Source organism: Oncorhynchus mykiss, chromosome 8, assembly GCF_057628025.1.
Source record: "Oncorhynchus mykiss isolate SJ-2025 chromosome 8, ASM5762802v1, whole genome shotgun sequence".
Taxonomy (NCBI): Eukaryota; Metazoa; Chordata; class Actinopteri; order Salmoniformes; family Salmonidae; genus Oncorhynchus; species Oncorhynchus mykiss.
Window position 1 is genome coordinate 21544696 of NC_143029.1, and position 23111 is coordinate 21567806.

The window sequence follows — 23111 nt, forward strand, 5'->3', positions numbered from 1 at the left end:
CCAGACAGACAGACACCCTCTCAGCTTGTCTGAAGATGTTAGTTAGATGTTAGTTGTTAGTTAGTTAGTTAGAAATTGTGGTAATGGTAGTTGGAAACTTCCCCCTGGACTGTCAGTGTGCTGGCCAATGAACCCTCCCCCTCTGTTCAACACACACAAATATTTTATTTGACCCCATTTCCTTGGGCTTATCTATGTTCCACACCTTCTCCCATTTACTTTTATTAGGACCATAAGCAAGATAAAGGATTCTCAAATCAAATTTCCCTGCCGCCAAAGCCTGACATCAGTTTAACTTGACCTAACCTGCCTAAATTCCATTAAATGGGAAATTGTTAGAGGGTGCTTGGTCAGGGGCACACGGCAATGCGTGTGTGTGAGTGTATGCGAGTGCGTGCGTGGGTCCGCATTCTCACACATGGCACGGTGTCAACTAAATTATTTTCTTGTTTTTTTTTCATCTTTAATAATAATAATATATGTAATTTAAACACCCCCAAAAAACAAGGACACTGTACAGCAAAGAATATTTTTAAAATAACGCAGACGCTCGCGAGACGCTCGCGAGCAGTGTGGTCAGCATGTAAGAGCTAAGCTGAGAGGAATGCCAGACTGAATAGGTGTTTTTAATTGTATTGTTTTTGAAGGTGGTGAGTCAGAGTTGCGGGTGGCTGGGGCGAGAGTGTTCCAGAGTTTTAGGGGCAGCTGTGCTGATCTTTCCTTTGGCCAGAGGCAAACCAGGCCTACATTTTATTCTAGATAAGCCATTGCAAGATCACATGTGTATATATAACATGTATAAGAAGCTAGTGGAACAATGCCAAGAAAACCATAGCAATGTCACACAAAAATGTAGTAATTATTTATTTGATTGACAAATTATAGTATGGTGACATAACGACAAGTACTAAGACTCCAGTGACAAATGTCCACGTTGTGTCGTGAGAAACTAGCATTCTTGCTGCTATTATTGCTTTCCCCAGTTAGGAATATAGTCCAAAGTAATGAAAGGCCACTGCTGTGAGTAATCCTTTTATCCATTCAAGCCAGTGGGGGTGGTGAAAACCAGCACAGCAAGGGTAATAGCCTACCACCTCCTTACCCCACTGCTTATGAAGCTAATTGCTGCAATGTTCTTTTTGTATATTGACTGTACCTTGCTGTGCAGTGTGGAATTTAAGCATACACTAGCATTCAGAACAGGTTGCTTTTGTTTTACTAAAAGGCTAATCATGATTTGAATATCTGGCTTTAAATTGCAGTCATTATTTAATGTGGTCAAATAACCTCATGGGTAATATTTCTGTCTTTGGCAGTGGTGTAAAATACTTAAGTAAAAAATATATTAAAGTAGGGGCCTCCCGGGTGGCGCAGTGGTTAAGGGCGCTGTACTGCAGCGCCAGCTGTGCCATCAGAGTCCCTGGGTTCGCGCCCAGGCTCTGTCGTGACCGGGAGGTCCGTGGGGCGACGCACAATTGGCGTCGTCCGGGTTAGGGAGGGATTGGTCGGTAGGGACCTCCTTGTCTCATCGCGCACCAGCGACTCCTGTGGCGGGCCGGGCGCAGTGCGCGCTAGCCAAGGTTGCTAGGTTCGTCTCTCCCGAGCCCGTACGGGGGTTGTAGCAATGAGACAAGATAGTAGCTACTACAACAATTGGATACCACAAAATTGGGGAGAAAAAGGGGTAAAATTCAATAAATAAATAAATAAATAAAATACATTAAAATATTACTTAAATCGTTTTTTGGGTTATCTTTACTTTACTATTCATGTTTTGGACTACTTTGACTTTTACTCCACTACATTCCTAAAGAAATGTACTTTTTACTCCCATACACGTTCCCTGACACCCAAACGTACTGGTTACATTTTGAATGCTGAACAGGACAGGAAAATAGTTGAGTTCACACACTTACCAAGAGAACATCCCTGGTCATCCCTACTGCCTCTGATCTGGCGGACTCACTAAACAGAGAACATCCCTGGTCATCCCTACTGCCTCTGATCTGGTGGTCTCACTAAACAGAGAACATCCCTGGTCATCCCTACTGCCTCTGATCTGGTGGTCTCACTAAACAGAGAACATCTCTGGTCATCCCTACTGCCTCTGATCTGGTGGTCTCACTAAACAGAGAACATCTCTGGTCATCCCTACTGCCTCTGATCTGGTGGTCTCACTAAACAGAGAACATCCCTGGTCATCCCTACTGCCTCTGATCTAAACGGACTCACTAAACACATGCTTCATCTATCTCCAGTGTTGGAGTGTGCCCCTGCCTATCCGTAAATTAAAATATGACAATCATGCCGTCTGGTTTGCATAATATAAGGAATTTGAGATTATTTAAACTATTACTTTTGATACTTAAGTATATTTTTGCAATTACATTTACTTTTGATACTTAAGTATATTTAAAACCAAATACTTTTTGACTTCTACTTACCTTATCACCCAGTGAAATACTAGTTATCTTTACGTTTACTCAAGTATGACAATTGGGTACTTTTTCCACCACTGGGTCATGCCTAAGAACAGCCCTTAGCCGTTGTATATTGGCCAAATACCACACCTCCGCATGCCTTATTGGTTAAATACGCTCCAGGAGCATAGCGATCTGATCTGGTGGTGTTCACATTTGAAATGAATATAAGCTGATTTTACATGTCCAAGAAAATGTTTGTTGTTTTAAACAGAAGTACTCTTTGTACCATATCCTATTTCAGAAGAAAACTGTCTCATCACTAGTCCCATTTACCCATCAAGCCCTTCCATTCTCCAGGTCCTGAGCAGAGAGCAGTGGACGGCGTGGCAATATCACCCAGCAATGAAGGGCTTTACCCCTGGTACTTACTGATGCTAGCAACAACCCGAAAAATGACACTCTTAGAAAGAGGACAAAAGAATAATAGAGAGCAACATTCACCGACGCCATAACAACAGTGCTGTCAGCAGCAGCCATGCTTATGCTTGGCAAATTGTATATTTATTTCACCAAACGACGTGTTGGACAGGTGAAGATAAGTTATCATGCACAGTATGAAATCAAGTATCAGTAATTGCAAGTGGAGAAAATAAAAGCCATGAGTAGGTTTAACGTATTGAAGGCTTCTTGATTTCTAACAAATGCGAGGAGACGTTGATTTCTGTTGAACCGGTTAAACTGAAGTGTCTGCCTCCCGTAAATGTAATTTACTGTCAACAGTTCACAATGCCTTGGTGTAGATTTGCTCTCCTCAGTAGGTGGTGATTCAATAAAACAGGTTCTATATTGGTACCTCGGTGTAGACGCAATGTCGTTAGCCACACTGCACCGTTTTTTAATGGAGCGTTTGTTCTGGGGACAGAGAGAAGGGCCAGGAAGGCCAGACTCCAGGCCTGATGTATTAGCGCTCATAATTACACATTAGTCTCCCTCCTCAGGGAACAATGGCTCCATTTTGATGTATGTCTTTTTGAATTCCCCTTTTTCCCCCCTGATAAAATGTCAAGCAGGAAATTACTCTCCAATCTAATTGACTTTAAGGTGGATGTCATCACACACAAAGTTAACGCTAACTCTCTTTTTTTATCCTCCGTATTGGCATGAAATACGCCAGCATCACACAAAGTTAACGCTAACTCTCTTTTTTCCCCTCCGTATTGGCATGAAATACGCCAGCTTTAGCAGATTTCCTCTTTGCGGTTCACTCTCAGGCTGTGCAATCAATCCCGGGAATCTGGGGAAAGTGGTTTGATTAATAAGCCTGGATTCCGAGTGGCTCAATTAGAAAAGCCCTTGAGATTTTCCACACTGTGACACAGGGGCACCGCTTCATCTGCTGTAATTCAAATATGAATTACATCAGCCGTTTTTAGCTCTGGCCTGGTGAAACCAGGTTAGCCTGAAGTTGATAGTTGATGATGAGAGGATTGGTGCCACTGGGCCAAAGGGAAGGGTTGAGAATTACCGGAATCTTCTGTAATTTTAGTAATTAAGAGGTTATTTTCAATTAACTCTGCAACTCTTCCAACTATGAACTTTTCACAACTGATACCAGTTTGGCGACTAAACATTTACAACAAAGACATATTAACATAGTAAAATAAATGAAAGTGTGTAAAAAAATATTGTACAGCAATGTATCATATTCTATTTATATTTTTAAATATTATTTGATATTTTACATGAGATAAGGCAACACAGAGGGCCAGAGATGATTACAGACACCTGTGATTTTCTGAAGTATACAAAAAGGCCAATATTATTACAGCTGCTGGAGGTAGTCTCCCACTAGGATCCCCAAATACCCCACCCAGCCTCCTTAGCACCCTCTGACAAATAAGTCTGGCGTGATTTAAAGAATGAAGCCCTTAATTAAGCCCTTAACTCTGGATCTATAGCTCCCCTTTCGCCCGGAGGGAGGAAGAGATATGGAGGAGAGATCCAGTTTGGAACTAAGAGCTAATATCAGGAAGCAGTGAGCCAAAGCTTCAGTATCCATTCTGTACAGACGCTACCCAGACATAAAAACATGGAGTGAAGTGGACTTTACCACAGTGCCACTGTTAGTTCATTGTCCAGCAGGCTGTTTGTGTTCTCTCAAGGTCCTGTCAGCCACTCCATTATGTACTCAGAGCTGCAGATTTGTCTGTGCCAGCCTGCATCTCTCTTTCTTCCCCTTAAGAGGAACGGCTAAATACCACCGAATTTGGACTCTAGCCTACCCAGTGCCCACACACTTCGGACCTTAGGCAATCATTAGCATTCTGTATTAAACAGAGAGAGGGAGGAGAGGAAGAGGGATAGTTTCAAGTTGATTCAAGTTTCAACTTGGAGAGTGAGCAGTAAGGTGAGGTAGCGGGAGAGAGGACATCCAGCTGGAACGGTATGTTTCAGTAGGGGTCCCTCCCTGTACTACACTGTACTGTAAATGTGCCATTTCAACCCCACTGCCCCCCCCCACACACACTCAGCCCTGTCCCTTTAGGTTTAGCCCTGTGCTGGTTTTAGGCTCCCTCTTGTTTTTCCTCCTGTGGATTTAGCTCTCAACAGAGATTTAGCTCTCATCAGATGGATGGATGGTGATATCTCCAGGTGTCTTCCGCGAGGGGAAGGAGGGAGACAGTCAGAGAGATACAGCGATATAGAGGGAGGGAGAAAGACTCAGAGAAGGAGATATAGAGAGGGAGAGAGTGAAAGGGATGGATGCTCCATTACAGGGACTCCGTGGGAGAGCACAGAGCAGTCCACATGATTGTTCAGGTTTAATGCAGTTCTTCGAGTCTGGAAAGAGAGGACATGGCAGTGCTGTGCCACAATACAGGCAAGAGCCCCACAGTATTGTAATGGAGCATTATGGAGATGAAGGAGAGATGGCAGGTCTACCTGCATCCAGCTCCCTCAGCCTCTTGGCCGGCTGCTGCACCAGGTGCACTAGGTGCACTATTGTCGACTATTGTCGATCCTCCTCGGAGCACATACACTCTTGACAAATAAACACACATGCACGACTCACCATCATTAACATGCTTATCAACTCCATCCCAGGCTGTGGCAATCTGATTAAGTCTCAATCATAAACACCAATTAGGTTTTCTGACCCAAGAACAGGCGCTTTCTCTCCGTTTTCTTTCCTCTCTGATACAGTATTTGTGTGATTTTCCAGTAACATTATTTAATCAGCTGTGTAATGAAAAACAAATAGTTTTGGCACAGCATGTGGGTGAGGGGGTAATTACTATGCACAGCCATGCTCCTGTCCTTAACACTAGAACCGCTGGGCCTCGACGGGCCCCTTCAAGCTCATGAGCAGTCATTCTGACTGCAGCATTCTAACTGTGGAATTAATACATTTCATATATGCTATCATGATTTGGTTGTGTTTATGAAGGCCTTGGGTAACATTAGAATATATACAGTGCCTTGCGAAAGTATTCGGCCGCCTTGAACTTTGCGACCTTTTGCCACATTTCAGGCTTCAAACATAAAGATATAAAACTGTATTTTTTTGTGAAGAATCAACAACAAGTGGGACACAATCATGAAGTGGAACGACATTTATTGGATATTTCAAACTTTTTTAACAAATCAAAAACTGAAAAATTGGGCGTGCAAAATTATTAAAGTAAAGGGGCGGCTCAGGACAGACGGGCGGCTCTGGCGGCTCAGGACAGACGGGCGGCTCTGGCGGCTCAGGACAGACGGGCGGCTCAGGACAGACGGGCGGCTCTGGCTGCTCAGGACAGATGGGGGAATCTGGCGGCTCAGGACAGACGGGGGAATCTGGTGGCTCAGGACAGACGGGGGACTCTGGCGGCGCTGGGCAGGAGGAAGGCTCTGGCAGCGCTGGACAGGCGGGAGCACCTGTAGGGAGAAGACGGAGAGACAGCCTAGTGCGGGGGGCTGCCACCAGAGGGCTGGTGCGTGGAAGTGGCACTGGATAGTCCGGACCGTGCAGGCGCACTGGAGCTCTTGAGCACCGAGCATGCCCAACCTTACCTGGTTGAATGCTCCCCGTAGCCAGGCCAGTGCGGTGAGGTGGAATAGCCCGCACTGGGCTGTGCTGGCGAACTGGGGACACAATGCGTAAGGCTGGTGCCATGTACCCCGGCCCGAGGAGATGCACTGGAGATCAGATGCGTAGAGCCGGCTTCATGGCACCTGGCTCGATGCCCACTCTAGCCCGGCCGATACGAGGAGCTGGAATGTACCGCACCGGGCTATGCACACGCACCGGGGACACCGTACGCTCCACCGCATAACACAGTGCCTGCCCAGTCCCTCTCGCTCTCCGGTAAGCATGGGGAGTTGGCTCAGGTCTCCTACCTGACTTCGCCACACTCCCCGTGTGCCCCCACCCAAGAAATTCTTGGGGCTGCCTCTCGGGCTTCCAGCCGTGCTGCCTCCTCATACCTGCGCCTCTCCGCTTTCGCTGCCTCCAGCTCTGCTTTAGGGTGGCGATATGCTCATGCTTGTGCCCAGGGTCCCTTGCCGTCCAAATTCTCCTCCCATGTCCAGGAGTCTTGTGTTTTCGGCTGCTGCTGCTGCTGCCCGTTACCACGCTGCTTGGTCCTCTTGTGGTGGGTGTTTCTGTAACGGATTTCCTCCTCTTCGTCTGAGGAGGAGTAAGGACGGACCAAAGCGCAGCGTGGTAAATGTTCATGATTATAGTTAATTGAAACGAACTGAACACTGAAATACAAAACAATAAAAGATGTGAACAAAATGAAAACCGAAACAGTACCATGTGGCCCAAACACTCACACGGAAACACGGAAAACACCCACAAACCAAAAGTGAAACCCAGGCTACCTAAGTATGATTCTCAATCAGAGACAACTAACGACACCTGCCTCTGATTGATTGAGAACCATACTAGGCCGAACACAAAAACCAACATAGAAAAATAAACATAGACTGCCCACCCCAACTCACTGACCATACTAAAACAAATAATAAAATAACAGAACTATGGTCAGAATGTGACAGCCTGTATGTTTCTTGAAATAATTCAGAGCTGTAGGCTGTTGGGATTTATCAGCCCTTTTCTAAAATACAGAAAACAGCTTCAGCTCAATTCTTGGCATGGTGGAAGGTCAAATTAGTTATACTAATGTTTACAAACAAGTTTGATTTCGTAATGAAGTCATTGGGATGCCAGTTCAATTTCGGTGTCTGAGTAAAGTACACTTTCCGCAACACACACACAGGGGATGTGTTTTTGGCTCTTACCCTCTGATCCCTCCAGCCCCCTGTAATAGCCAGCCTGACTAATGTGGTGTTAATGACAGAAATCTGCCTGTGCTCTAATAACAATAGTGACACTAGCCATTATTTGTGGAGTCAATGATTATGCACCATTAGCAAGCTGACACGTAGCTATTAGTCCTGTTAGTGGGCACTGACACGCGGGTCCGATCAGGGTGACTCAGGAGAGATATAGAAAGAAGTCAGGGCAGCTCTGACCAGGGCCTGCTGTTTAGAAAGTCATCAGACACCTACAGACACACACTGTGGACAGATAGTACAGGACGTTGTAAAGACACACACACACACACACACACACACACACTGTCAATTTGGTATGATGTTAAACAGATGTATTGTATGTGACATTCATAAGAGGAGAGGAAGGTTTGATCCCATGAATCAGTGGTTGACTTGTGGAGTAGGGAGCTCTCTAGGGAATGTTTGTGTGTGTGGGGGGGGGGGTTGACTGAGTAAATTTGCGATGTCCTGTTCCTCTGCAGTGATGTTTGGAGTACCTGAGATTTCGTAGAGCTCTGTTTCGTGTTCTATATTTTACATTTAAGTAATTTATCAGATGCTCTTATCCAGAGTGGCTTACAGAAGAAATTAGAGTTAAGTGCCTTGCTCAAGGGCACATCATTTTTCACCTGTCGATGTCGGCTCTGGGATTCGACCCAGCAACCTTTTTGCTCTAAACCGTTAGGCTACCTGCCTCCCCTATGCTGCAACGGGGTTGTTTGGAGTACCTGAGTTAACTGTGTTGTCTTCTGTGTCTACAGTGGCATCGGGAGGAACTGGCCTTGGGCGTCTGGAGGGAGCAGCATCCTGGCGGAGTACGGCACCCTGCACCTGGAGTTCATGCACCTCTCCAAGCTGTCAGGGAACCCAGCCTTCGCAGAGAAGGTGAGAGCTAGGGAGCCACAGCACCGTCGTTTCCATTCCAGTGCATTAACACCAGTCTAAACTGAGCACTCAGCCAGCCTGACAATGTTATTCATAGCCGCAACCTTCATTACTATTCTTGTTAACGCCTGTTCTGCAGATAAATGCCTTCTTTCCGCTATGATTCAGAGGCGTCTCTCTCTTATACCTCCCTTAACTGCCGTCCCTGCAGCAAGGCCATTTAAAGTGCATTACTGTGCCGTGCTGCTGGAAGATGAGGAGGCAATGAGGTTGCAGGAAGAAAGTAGAAACTCATTTCTCTGGTTCCGCCTCCTAGGTCATGAACATCCGGAAGGTTCTGAATCGCCTTGATAAGCCCCAGGGACTGTACCCCAACTACCTGAACCCTAACAGCGGACAGTGGGGACAACGTAAGTCCCCCTATCTCTCATCTGACCCTTCTCTCTCTCATCTCACCCCTCTCCTGTCTCATTCCTTTCTCCCTCTCACCATCTCTCACCCTTCTCCTGTCTCATTCCTATCTCCCTCTCACCATCTCTCACCCTTCTCCTGTCTCATTCCTATCTCCCTCTCACCATCTCTCACCCTTCTCCTGTCTCATTCCTATCTCCCTCTCACCATCTCTCACCCCTCTCCTGTCTCATTCCTATCTCCCTCTCACCATCTCTCACCCTTCTCCTGTCTCATTCCTATCTCCCTCTCACCATCTCTCACCCTTCTCCTGTCTCATTCCTATCTCCCTCTCACCATCTCTTACCCCTCTCCTGCCTCATTCCTTTCTCCCTCTCTCCTCCCTCTACATCACTCACCTCTATCTTCCATATGGCCCGTTCTTCTCTCTTTTCACCACTATCGTCCCTCTTTCCCATCTCACCTCATTCCATTTCCATTAGTGGTACACCAGTGGCTGTCAACTGCGGTTCCGCAGCCTGTAATTATCAAGCCATTTACAGCCAGGAAAGCCACGTCAGTCCAGTGGTACACATGACCTCTGGTGGCGTGGGCTGTGCATTAGAATATTATGTAACTTAATGCCACACAGTGACATCAGGGAGAAAGAAGTGCCTGTGGCTAATGACAGTGCTTAAAAATGACTGTGGCGTTCAGGTGTCTGAATGCTGCCAGTAAAGTAGTTAGTCCTCCAAAGCTGCAGTTAATTCCTGATACCTCCACACAATACTACACTCTCACTCAAACTCAAACACCTGCTCCTTTGACTTGGTAAATGAGTGTCATGCCACTCAGGCACCACAACAGTTCAGTACCCCTATCCCTGACTGGTATGGAGCCACTGCCACTGGTATTACCCAGCTCCAGCCAGACAAAACAAGCTTCAGCCCCAAGGATTGCCTGATCTATCCCAAAGTGAGGTGGCTAGGGAGAGGCGGAGGTGGTGGTGGGGGTGACAATGGAGGAACCCTGAAGTGTGTCCGTGCTCAGACAGCCCTGTGCCCAGCAGTTGCCATGGATCCCCTTATTAATGAGTGTGTTTGTCTCTGAGCCCCTCAAAAGGTCAATGAGATGCATAGTACAGATCAGACCTGACCAGTCGCTAACTCAGACATACACTTCTGGCTGTAGCATAATGATGGACCCACTGCACCTCTCTCTCTCACACACACACCACACACACTCATTTGAATGCATATCTTAGCCTTGTTGTTTGTTTTGCTATTCTATGTGGTACTACCTCCCCTCCCCAGCCCCGTAGACAGATAGACACACACATACTCTCACACAGTCATTGGTCCTTCCCCCAATCAGTTTGGCCAGTCTCTCCCCAGTCCCCATGAACCAGCAGTCTAAACAGCAGTCTATCTTTGTGTGTCTAATAACTCTGTCATGCTAATGATCTATGATCATCCCAGTGTGAGGTCTGTGTGTGTGTGTGACTCCTATGATTGAATGCCCCCTCTACGCCCTTGCTGAAATGTCACGTCTGATGAATACGCGTACTAACCGTCTTTGTGTTTGTCTCTGCTGTCGTCCCGGGGGGGGCAGGCACAGAGGGGGCCGTGTTCACTCCTAATGACTGACTGCTGTGTGTCCAACCTATCTCCTGCCACTGGGTGGATCTGTAGAAGGGGAGGAAGAGGAGGGCAACCGTCCTGCTTGTCTCTCATTCTCTCTGACCTCTTGATTCATCCCATCTACTGCACTGCTCCCAGAGGGATTTTCTTTATTTATATATTTTTCTCCCAATTTTCGTGGTATCCAATTGGTAGTTAGTCTTGTTCCATCGCAGCAACTCCCGTATTGGACTCGGGAGAGGCGTAGGTTGAGAGCCGTGCGTCCTCTGAAACACAACCGAGCCAAGACACGCTGCTTCTTGAGACAATGCCCGCTTAACCCGGAGGCCAAACGCACAAATGTGTCGGAGGAAACACCATATACCTGGCAATCGTGTCAGCGCGCATTGCGTCCAACCCGCCACAGGAATCGCTAGTGTGCGATGGGACAAGAACATCCCTCCTGGCCAAACTCTCCCCTAACCTGGACAGCGTTGGGCCAATTGTGCGCTGCCCCATGGGTCTCTCGGTCGTGGCCGGCTGCGACCGAGCCTGGACTTGAACCAGGATCTCTAGTGGCACAGCTAGCACTGTGATGCAGTGTCTTAACACTGTACAACTCGAGAGGCACTCGGAGGGATTTTCTGCATGGATTAATCTGGGTGTTGTTTGCAACTCCGTAATATAGTGGACAACGGAGTCTCTCTGGAGGACTCTACATATTTGGGTCTTTGAAATGTAGTATTATTATTGTAATTACATGTAGCTATTCTGATGGGAGCCAGCCAGGCTAGGAGGAAAGTGGTTCTGTGATTTACTGACTGCCTAGGGGAAGGTAGATGTACCACGCCAGTAATGCGGCAGGTAGCCTAGTGGTTAGAGTGCTGGACTAGTAACCGAAAGGTTGCAAGATCAAATACCCGAGCTGACAAGGTATAAATCTGTCGTTCTGCCCTTGAACAAGGCAGTTAACCCACTTTTCCTAGGCGGTCATTGAAAATAAGAATTTGTTCTGAACTGGTTTGCCGAGTTAAATAAAGGTCAAATAAAAAACAATAATGCCAAACCAAGCTTTTCTCAAACATAGAGAAAGTTCCAAGACAAACATTGCATAAAGCACCTCTAAAAGTTTGTATTTTTCAATGTATTAATGTGGTCTATATGGTCAGTGTTAGCTGGAAGAAGAATTTCCATGTAAAGAAAAACAACTCAAGTGACAAATATCTAGAGGGTATAGGGATGGTAATGTTGGATGTGATTTCCAAAAATAGAAAGGTGCACAGCAGGTCACTTGTGATCGGTGTTTACTTGTCCATTAGACAGGAACCACCTGAGGGTGATCTCATAGAAATGGTCTTGCCGTTCTCAGTGTCTCTGTACAGTATAGACAGCCTATCAAAGCTCTGGTGTTGCTGTTGTTGTTATTTATGGGATGTTTGAATTTAGTCAGTGCAGTACAGTTTCCCTCTGAGCCAAGTAGCTGCTTGACTTTCATATCTTCCTATGTGGAGCTGCCAATAACATGGCCCACAGTCATGACGGGACATTCTATCACACCAATGACATGGCCCACAGACACAATGGACATCCTATCACACCAATGACATGACCCACAGTCATGATGGACAATCTAATCACACCAATAACATGGCTCACAGTCATGACGGACATTCTATCACACCAACGACATGGCCCACAGACATGACGGACATCCTATCACACCAATGACATGGCCCACAGTCATGATGGAGACAGTACAGGTGCATCAAAGACTAGGAGACAAAAAAAAAAGTTTATATTACCAGGCCATCAGACTGTTGAACAACTTCATTACCATCGGACTGTTGAACAGCTTCTATTACCATCAGATTGTTGAACAGCTTCTATTACCATCAGATTGTTGAACAGCTTCTATTACCATCAGATTGTTGAACAGCTTCTATTACCATCAGACTGTTGAACAGCTTCTATTACCATCAGACTGTTGAACAGCTTCTATTACCATCAGATTGTTGAACAGCTTCTATTACCATCAGACTGTTGAACAACTTCATTACCATCAGACTGTTGAACAGCTTCTATTACCATCAGATTGTTGAACAGCTTCTATTACCATCAGATTGTTGAACAGCTTCTATTACCATCAGACTGTTGAACAGCTTCTATTACCATCAGACTGTTGAACAGCTTCTATTACCATCAGATTGTTGAACAGCTTCTATTACCATCAGATTGTTGAACAGCTTCTATTACCATCAGATTGTTGAACAGCTTCTATTACCATCAGACTGTTGAACAGCTTCTATTACCATCAGATTGTTGAACAGCTTCTATTACCATCAGATTGTTGAACAGCTTCTATTACCATCAGATTGTTGAACAGCTTCTATTACCATCAGATTGTTGAACAGCTTCTATTACCATCAGATTGTTGAACAGCTTCTATTACCATCAGACTGTTGAACAACTTCTATTACCATCAGACTGTTGAACAACTTCTATTACCATCGGACTGTTGAACAGCTTCTATTACCATCAGACTGTTGAACAACTTCTATTACCATCAGACTGTTGAACAGCTTCTATTACCAGACCATCAGATTGTTGAACAGCTTCTATTACCATCAGACTGTTGAACAACTTCTATTACCATCAGACTGTTGAACAGCTTCTATCACCAGACCATCAGATTGTTGAACAGCTTCTATTACCATCAGACTGTTGAACAACTTCTATTACCATCAGACTGTTGAACAGCTTCTATTACCATCAGACTGTTGAACAGCTTCTATTACCATCAGACTGTTGAACAACTTCTATTACCATCAGATTGTTGAACAGCTTCTATTACCATCAGATTGTTGAACAGCTTCTATTACCATCAGATTGTTGAACAGCTTCTATTACCATCAGACTGTTGAACAGCTTCTATTACCATCAGACTGTTGAACAGCTTCTTTTACCATCAGATTGTTGAACAGCTTCTATTACCATCAGACTGTTGAACAGCTTCTATTACCATCAGACTGTTGAACAGCTTCTATTACCATCAGACTGTTGAACAACTTCTATTACCATCAGATTGTTGAACAGCTTCTATTACCATCAGATTGTTGAACAGCTTCTATTACCATCAGACTGTTGAACAACTTCTATTACCATCAGACTGTTGAACAACTTCTATTACCATCAGACTGTTGAACAGCTTCTATTACCATCAGACTGTTGAACAGCTTCTTTTACCATCAGACTGTTGAACAACTTCTATTACCATCAGACTGTTGAACAACTTCTATTACCATCAGACTGTTGAACAGCTTCTATTACCATCCGACTGTTGAACAGCTTCTATTACCATCAGACTGTTGAACAGCTTCTATTACCATCCGACTGTTGAACAGCTTCTATTACCATCCGACTGTTGAACAGCTTCTATCACCATCAGACTGTTGAACAGCTTCTATTACCAGACCATCAGACTGTTGAACAGCTTATATTACCAGAACATCAGACTGCTGAACAGCTTCTATTACCATCAGACTGTTGAACAGCTTCTATCACCAAACCATCAGACTCTTGGACAGCTTCTATTACCATCAGACTGTTGAACAGCTTCTATTACCATCCGACTGTTGAACAGCTTCTATTACCATCAGACTGTTGAACAGCTTCTATTCACATCAGACTGTTGAACAGCTTCTATTACCATCAGACTGTTGAACAGCTTCTATTACCATCAGACTGTTGAACAGCTTCTATTACCATCAGACTGTTGAACAGCTTCTATTACCATCAGACTGTTGAACAGCTTCTATTACCATCAGACTGTTGAACAGCTTCTATTACCAGAACATCAGACTGCTGAACAGCTTCTATCACCAGACCATCAGACTGTTTGACAACTTCTATCACCAGACCATCAGACTGTTTGACAACTTCTATCACCAGACCATCAGACTGTTGAACAGCTTCTATCACCATCAGACTGTTGAACAGCTTATATTACCATCAGACTGTTGAACAGCTTCTATCACCAGACCATCAGATTGTTGAACAGCTTCTATTACCATCAGACTGTTGAACAGCTTCTATTACCATCAGACTGTTGAACAGCTTCTATTACCATCAGACTGTTGAACAGCTTCTATTACCATCAGACTGTTGAACAGCTTCTATCACCAGACCATCAGATTGTTGAACAGCTTCTATTACCATCAGACTGTTGAACAGCTTCTATTACCAGGTGTTTGGACTATTATACAGATTTTATTACCAGACCATCAGACTGTTGAACAGCCATCACTAGCCATCTACCAGGTGATGCACACTTACTCACATCACACACACAACCTCAAGCTATCACACACACCTCATACTCATGATGTGATAACGTCCCCAAGTCACCTACACAGAGGTGTCAGTCTGCTGCCTGGAGAGGACCTGCCACCGCCATGTCTCTCAGATGTCATCAGATAGGGCCATGATCAGATCCTTGACCTTGTGTTCCCTCTCTGACCTGTTTATCCTTATGGCATGGAGTCAGACAGGCCCAAAACAACCCCAGTCAGCCAGAAAGTACAGCCCCTTTAAGGCCTACGGCAACATTCTAAACCCCTACCTCTGGTGCTCTGTCCTGTCGCCTTTATTCCTGCTGGAGTCGAATCTCCATCTCCCAAACAACTCTGTGGCTGTTAATGACATATACATATGTATGAGGGGCATGACAATCAATATGACAAACAGAGTGGCTTGGCTGGGGCTCTCTCCCAGACCCAGGAGACTCATTCCTCAGATAGTGAAGTGGTGAAGTGGACAAGAGAGTACAACCCCATCACCGGGCGCAGCACAAAACACAGCCCCTCACCGCACTGAATGTCTTTGTGTGCACAGACCCTCTGTCTTTTTATCACGTTGTGGTATTGCTCGATACACACACACACACACACACACACACACACACACACACACATTATCTGTCATATAAATGCACAGACTACATCAGTCACAGACAGATGTGCACACATTCACGTTCTCCCTCTTTTACACACGCTCACAGGTGTACACAAACACACACACAGTGACAGAGACATGCCTGGGGGAGCTGATAAACTCATCAGAAGGACAATCTCTCCTCTGCATACATCTTCAATACATCAGCCATCAAAGGAGTCTAATCACATTACTGTTGTAGCTTTGTTGGGTTTGGTCCCCATTCCCGTCCCTGTCCCCTCGACCTGGCCTATGCCAGACACGTCCCTCTATCCTTGAGGCTGAGCAGGCATTTAGGGGTCACCTTCCTGTGTAATCAGCCTCGAGGGTGGTGAGATTATGGCCAGCATCATTGGGCCATACATCATCCTGAGGTGAAGCAGGCCACGGGAGGAGGAGGGAGGAAAGGGAAGGAAGGAGGTGGGGGGGTGCTAACGGGATGAGAGTAGGTCTATTAGCCAGACCCCAGCGTGATCCTCTACTCTTTTGATTTGGGTCTGTCCTGTAGATCATGTGTCAGTGGGCGGCCTGGGAGACAGCTTCTATGAGTACCTCCTCAAGGCCTGGCTGATGTCGGACAAGACGGACGAGGAGGGCAAGAAGCTCTACTACGAAGCTCTGCAGGTAAACCCCTCCAGAAACCTAGCCTACACTATTTTTTTCTCTCCTCTCCCCCCTCCTTTCTACTCCCCCTCCGCTCCTCTCCTCTTGTCTTCTCTACTCAGCTTTTCTCCTGTCTTACTGAGATTAATGGTTACAGTACCAGCACTATTTGAAGCACTGACTATACCTTGTCAAGAGGCTCTTTCGACCTCGATTGAAAGTGCTTGTCTGTGTGTCAACAACAGTTACATTTCTTCCATTACTGTGAACAGTCAGAGTCAGAAATCAATAAAAGTATGGGTCGGAGTCTGAATTTGAAGCATGCTACGCCAGGTAGGAGTTGTCTATTTCTGAGTGTGGAGTACAAACTGCACTCCACAGGAGATAGTTCAAGTAGGGTTGAAGGCTGTCAGTGGATGGGGGGCAGCCAGACTCAGAGCTCTGTCTGGTGAGATGGGCTCTGACTGCTGCTAGCCCAATTCTCTGTTTCATTAGAGCCAAGCAGCCTGTCCTGTGGGAGATAAAGATGTTTCTCTCTGTGCAGAGGTCCACAAGGACCCGGACTGCTCCAGGATATTACCCTCCCTCCTCAAGTCCCCACCCAGACAGCCTCGTTTCCCCACCACACCTGCGTATCTACCCGCCCGTCCGCCCGCCCGTCCGCCTGCCTGCCATCACCACAAGCAGGTCACCCACAGCGAGAGGGTCCCCATGGCCACGCCATGCCATCCTCTATTTGGGTCAGGCAGACTGTGAGGCATGTTGAGAGGCAGGCGGTTAGGACAGACTCTGTTCTCTTATTAATGGCTCCTTGGCATCCTCGCCTCAGTGCCGGCCTGGCCTACATTCTCTCTCTCTCTCTGTCTCTTTGTCTCTCTGTCTCTTTGTCCCCCCCAATGAGAAGAGAAGCTGAACAAGATGCGCTGCCGTCTACCTCTGTCTATCTGCTCCTGTTCTGGCCCAGCCCAGGTCTATTTGTCTGTCAGGCTTGCTGTTGCTAAACAGAATATAGGCTGCCTTTAAAGAGACCAAAGGAAACGAAATAGCCAGTTTAGGGGAATATTAATCAGCTGGTTTTCTGAGGCGGATCGTGGCATATAAAGCCCAGCCGCCTATACACGGCCCATTTGATTGATGTGTCACTGCAAAAGCACAGATCTGAATCATCTTTTGAAAATGTCATTACTTTCAGGAGAGTTGCCATATTTATTTTTCTTAGGTCTTCCCCCAGCAGGAGAAAAGCAAACCCAATGAATATGAAAAGAAATATGCCAAATGACGTGATGATCAATTAGGCGTATCAGAGAATGCACCTGTAATAGTGTAGCGTTTCAGCATGCCCTCGACACGTCTTAGCTGCGGTTATGTATTCCCTATGTTAAAAGGTATGTTTATATCTCTTTCTACATCAATAATGGCCCATTATTTCTGTAATAACTATGCTTTGTCTGTCAGTCATGGGATGGTCCCGTATTGGACACCTGCTGTGTGGCTAGTGGGGGAGAGGGGCCACCCTTTGTTCTGAATGACACGTGGTGTCATGTCTCGCTGTGGGTGGGACACGCCCGCCATTTGAGAATATATCTGGGTAAAGTGGCCCTTATGTGTTTGTGTAAATGTCAGGGACAAATAGGAACTTTGAGTCCACGCCGCCCCAGAAAATAGATGACAGTGGCTGGTGACCAGGACCCCTAGTTTTCCTGCAAAAGCAGCTTCATCAAGCTTAACGATGCTATTTGGGCAGTAGTTATTCATGTTCCGGAAGATTCTACTCCATTTGCAGGGGAATGGCTCTTGTCTGGGACTGGGAGTGGATAGAGTGCTCATCTGTCTTCCGTTCTTGTCATTGTCCTCCAGGCCATTGAGACCAGTTTGATAAGAAAGTCCAGCGGGGGACTGACGTACATCGCTGAGTGGAAGGGCGGCCTGCTGGAGCACAAGATGGGTCACCTGACGTGCTTTGCCGGGGGCATGATCGCCCTGGGGGCGGACGGAGCGCCCGAGGACAAGACGGGTCACCAGATGGAGCAGGCCTCAGAGATTGCCCGCACCTGCCACGAGTCCTACGCCCGCACCAGTGAGTCTGACTGACTGACCCCGTCGTCTGGGGAACATCAGTCTCCGTGTGTCCATCTACACAGCAGTGGTAGGCAACGGGGCCCAAGTGTGTACAGGCTTTTGTTTGTATTCTGCTTGAACACACCTGATTCAACTAGTCCAGCTAATCTTCAAATTAGGCTGTGATTAGTTGAATCAGGTGAGTTAATGCTGGGCTGGAACAAAATTGTGTACACACTGCAGCCCTTCAGAACCAGAGTTGCATACCCCTTCTCTGTAAAGTGTCTCTCTATTTCATATACCTCCTTTAGATATTGTTTCAATCATAGAAACCTAATACTGTAGCTCCGCTCTGCAAGATCATAGTACCTGGCATTACTCTCTGAAGGCCTTACCTTTTTTAGTCTAAAACTCTCTCCCTCCCAGGTGAGACCATCTTAGTTCTGAATCCTAGACAAAAGGAGGTGTGGGTGTCAACAACAGCACACTCACTCTCTCTCTCTCTCTCTCTCTCTCTCTCTCTCTCACACTCTCTCACACTCTCACTCACTCTCTCTCTCTCTCTTTCTCTCTCACTCTCTCACTCACTCACTCACTCACTCCTCTTCAGGAGCTGTTGAGCCTGGTTTCTCTCTGAGGCCAGAAGGGCTGCTGGGTAGACAGAGCATAGTGCCAGCCAGGTTAGTCTGAGTCAGAGGGTCTCCTCTCTCACTTCCTCTGGTCTGGATTGACCATCAGGAAATCTATTAGGGCTGGGAATTGCCAGGGACCTCACAATACAATAATATCACAATACTTACGTACCGATACTATATGTATTGTGATTTGATGTTCCAAACATATTGCTCACCATGTGTTTGGTGCAGAAGGACAAGAGAGCTATGAGAAAGTGAATTTTGATCAGTCATAAATTTAAGTTCTGAAAATGAATTGGCTCCTTATTTCAAAAGAAGATGGAGAACAAGCTATGAAGGGAAAATACTGGGGATTTTGGTGCAGGTACAGCAAACTAGTGCAAAAATAATATTGCAATATTGTCAAAACGATACGCTATATTGTAAAAGATTATATGCCGATATGCAACTATCAATTTTTTTCCTCCATCACTACAAACTATCTATCCATCTAACTATCTATATATTTACTATCAACAGAACTGGCTGAGGACATCACTAGATTAGATTAAAATACGGTTCTATGAAGCAGCGTAATCCCCTGGCCCTGCCTAACTCCACAGCACCCCTGTGCCCCCATTCAACCTCCAACCCACCTCCATCCTCTCCCTCTACCCCCGCTGAGTCACTGCCTGCTGTGTGCATAGGTGCTAGTTCTCATCAAACAGGGATTACAGGAAATAACAATATTGCTAAACCCTTAATTCACACAAAATCACGTGACAAACTCCCTTTACCTTTTGAACTTTGCTTTACTCATAATCTGGTCTCTTGGCTGTGAAATGTCGTCATGGGTTCATGCTCCATCCAGGAACTGAAGTTGAGTTTTTTTGGCTGTCTTGACATTCTGTGTCCTTTACTTTCCCCTAGATCTGGGTTTGTTGTTGACATGTTGTCTTCTTCCTTTGTTCCCATGTCATAGCCCTGAAGCTGGGCCCAGAGGCGTTCAGGTTTGACGGAGGCGTGGAGGCTATCGCCACGCGACAGAACGAGAAGTACTTCATCCTGAGGCCAGAGGTCATAGAGACCTACATGTACATGTGGAGGTTCACCCACGACCCTAAGTACAGGGAGTGGGGCTGGGAGGCCGTGCAGGTGAGAACTACAGTAGGGTTGGGCAGTATCCCGATTTTCATATCGTCATACCGTCCTTCTCTCACCCTGGGACTTACTGTATTGTCGGCTTAGTACACAAGTGGTGGCCAAAAAAAGCAACAAAAAAAGCCCATTGGCCGTCTATTACCAAAATGCTAACAAAATTAGCACAGGTAATGGTGAATTTGCATAGCGGCTTCTAGCTAAATATGCAAACAAAAATAAACGAATTGCAAAGATAGTCCATCCAGACCATAAAGTTATACACTACCGTTTAAAAGTTTGGGGTCACTTAGAAATGTCCTTGTTTTTGAAAGAAAAGCACTTTTTTTTTGCCATTAAAAATAACATGTGTAGTGTAGACATTGTTAATGTTGTAAATGACTAATGTAGCTGGAAACGGCAGCTTTTTTTATGGAATATCGACATAGGCGTACAGAGGCCCATTATCAGCAACCGTCACTCCTGTGTTCCAGTGGCACGTTGTGTTAGCTAATCCAAGTTTATCATTTTAAAAGTCTAATTGATAATTAGAAAACTCTTTTGCAATTAGGTTAGCACAGCTGAAAGCTTTTGTTCTGATTAAAGAAGCAATAAAACTGTCCTTCTTTAGACTAGTTGAGTGTCTGGAGCATCAGCATTTGTGGGTTCGATTACGGGCTCAAAATGTCCAGAAACAAAGGACTTTCTTCTGAAACTCATCAGTCTATTCTTGATCTGAGAAATGAAGGAAATGAAGGCCATAAGAGAAATTGTCAAAAAACTGAAAATCTCGTACAACGCTGTGTACTACTCCCTTCACAGAGCAGCTCAAACTGTCTCTAACCAGAATAGAAAGAGGAGTGGGAGGCCCCGGTGCACAACTGAGCAAGAGGACAACTACTTTAGAGTGTCTAGTTTGAGAAGCAGATGCCTCACAAGTCCTCAACTGGCAGCTTCATTAAATAGTACCCGCAAAGGGCCTCCCGGGTGGTACAGTGGTCTAGGGAGCTGTGCCACCAGAGACAGGGAGGTCCATGGGGCGATGCACAATTGGCCTAGCATCGTCCAGGTTAGGGAGGGTTTGGCCGGTAGGGATATACTTGTCTCATCGCGCACTAGCGACTCCTGTGGCGGGCCAAGGTTGCTAACCAGGTTGCCAGGTGCACGGTGTTTCCTCAGACACATTGGTGCGGCTAGCTTCCGGGTTGGATGCGCACTGTGTTAAGAAGCAGTGCGGCTTGGTTGGGTTGTGTTTCGGAGGACGCTTGGCTTTCGACCTTCGTCTCTCCCGAGCCCGTACAGGAGTTGTAGCACTGAGACAAGATAGTAACTACTAACAATTGGATACCACGAAATTGGGGAGAAAAGGGGGTAAAAAAATAATTGTACCCGCAAAACACCAGTCTCCACGTCAACAGTGAAGAGGCGACTCCGGGATGCTGACCTTCAAAGACAGACTGGCCAATAAAAAGATAAATTTAAGATGGGCAAAAGAACAGTGGAACTCATCCAAAAGGCTTTGACTTCTCAAACACGTCAGAAACCTGAGACGATATGACGCCCCATCATCTTATTAATTGAGGCACTTACTTACAGGGCCTTGCGAAAGTATTCGGCCCCCTTGAACTTTGCGACCTTTTGCCACATTTCAGGCTTCAAACATAAAGATATAAAACTGTATTTTTTTGTGAAGAATCAACAACAAGTGGGACACAATCATGAAGTGGAACGACATTTATTGGATATTTCAAACTTTTTTAACAAATCAAAAACTGAAAAATTGGGCGTGCAAAATTATTCAGCCCCCTTAAGTTAATACTTTGTAGCGCCACCTTTTGCTGCGATTACAGTTGTAAGTCGCTTGGGGTATGTCTCTATCAGTTTTGCACATCGAGAGACTGACATTTTTTTCCCATTCCTCCTTGCAAAACAGCTCGAGCTCAGTGAGGTTGGATGGAGAGCATTTGTGAACAGCAGTTTTCAGTTCTTTCCACAGATTCTCGATTGGATTCAGGTCTGGACTTTGACTTGGCCATTCTAACACCTGGATATGTTTATTTTTGAACCATTCCATTGTAGATTTTGCTTTATGTTTTGGATCATTGTCTTGTTGGAAGACAAATCTCTGTCCCAGTCTCAGGTCTTTTGCAGACTCCATCAGGTTTTCTTCCAGAATAGTCCTGTATTTGGCTCCATCCATCTTCCCATCAATTTTAACCATCTTCCCTGTCCCTGCTGAAGAAAAGCAGGCCCAAACCATGATGCTGCCACCACCATGTTTGACAGTGGGAATGGTGTGTTCAGTGTGTTCAGTTGTGTTGCTTTTACGCCAAACATAACGTTTTGCATTGTTGCCAAAAAGTTACATTTTGGTTTCATCTGACCAGAGCACCTTCTTCCACATGTTTGGTGTCTCCCCCAGGTGGCTTGTGGCAAACTTTAAACGACACTTTTTATGGATATCTTTAAGAAATGGCTTTCTTCTTGCCACTCTTCCATAAAGGCCAGATTTGTGCAATATCTGACTGATTGTTGTCCTATGGACAGAGTCTCCCACCTCAGCTGTAGATCTCTGCAGTTCATCCAGAGTGATCATGGGCCTCTTGGCTGCATCTCTGATCAGTCTTCTCCTTGTATGAGCTGAAAGTTTAGAGGGACGGCCAGGTCTTGGTAGATTTGCAGTGGTCTGATACTCCTTCCATTTCAATATTATCGCTTGCACAGTTCTCCTTGGGATGTTTAAAGCTTGGGAAATCTTTTTGTATCCAAATCCGGCTTTAAACTTCTTCACAACAGTATCTCGGACCTGCCTGGTGTGTTTCTTGTTCTTCATGATGCTCTCTGCGCTTTTAACGGACCTCTGAGACTATCAGTGCAGGTGCATTTATACGGAGACTTGATTACACACAGGTGGATTGTATTTATCATCATTAGTCATTTAGGTCAACATTGGATCATTCAGAGATCCTCACTGAACATCTGGAGAGAGTTTGCTGCACTGAAAGTAAAGGGGCTGAATAATTTTGCACGGCCAATTTTTCAGTTTTTGATTTGTTAAAAAAGTTTGA

The 23111-nt window shown here is 45.6% G+C and overlaps 1 protein-coding gene across 1 annotated transcript in view; it reads left to right on the forward strand.

The window, feature by feature from the left end:
- LOC110529582 (mannosyl-oligosaccharide 1,2-alpha-mannosidase IA) overlaps nt 1-23111 on the forward strand; it is a 169122-nt gene that overhangs the window by 134990 nt on the left and 11021 nt on the right. Inside the window, exons 6-10 of the mRNA XM_021611921.3 lie at nt 8510-8633; nt 8950-9043; nt 16140-16255; nt 18092-18311; nt 19889-20061. Coding sequence (XP_021467596.1) covers nt 8510-8633; nt 8950-9043; nt 16140-16255; nt 18092-18311; nt 19889-20061 — 727 coding nt within the window. The remainder of the gene's footprint in view (nt 1-8509; nt 8634-8949; nt 9044-16139; nt 16256-18091; nt 18312-19888; nt 20062-23111) is intronic.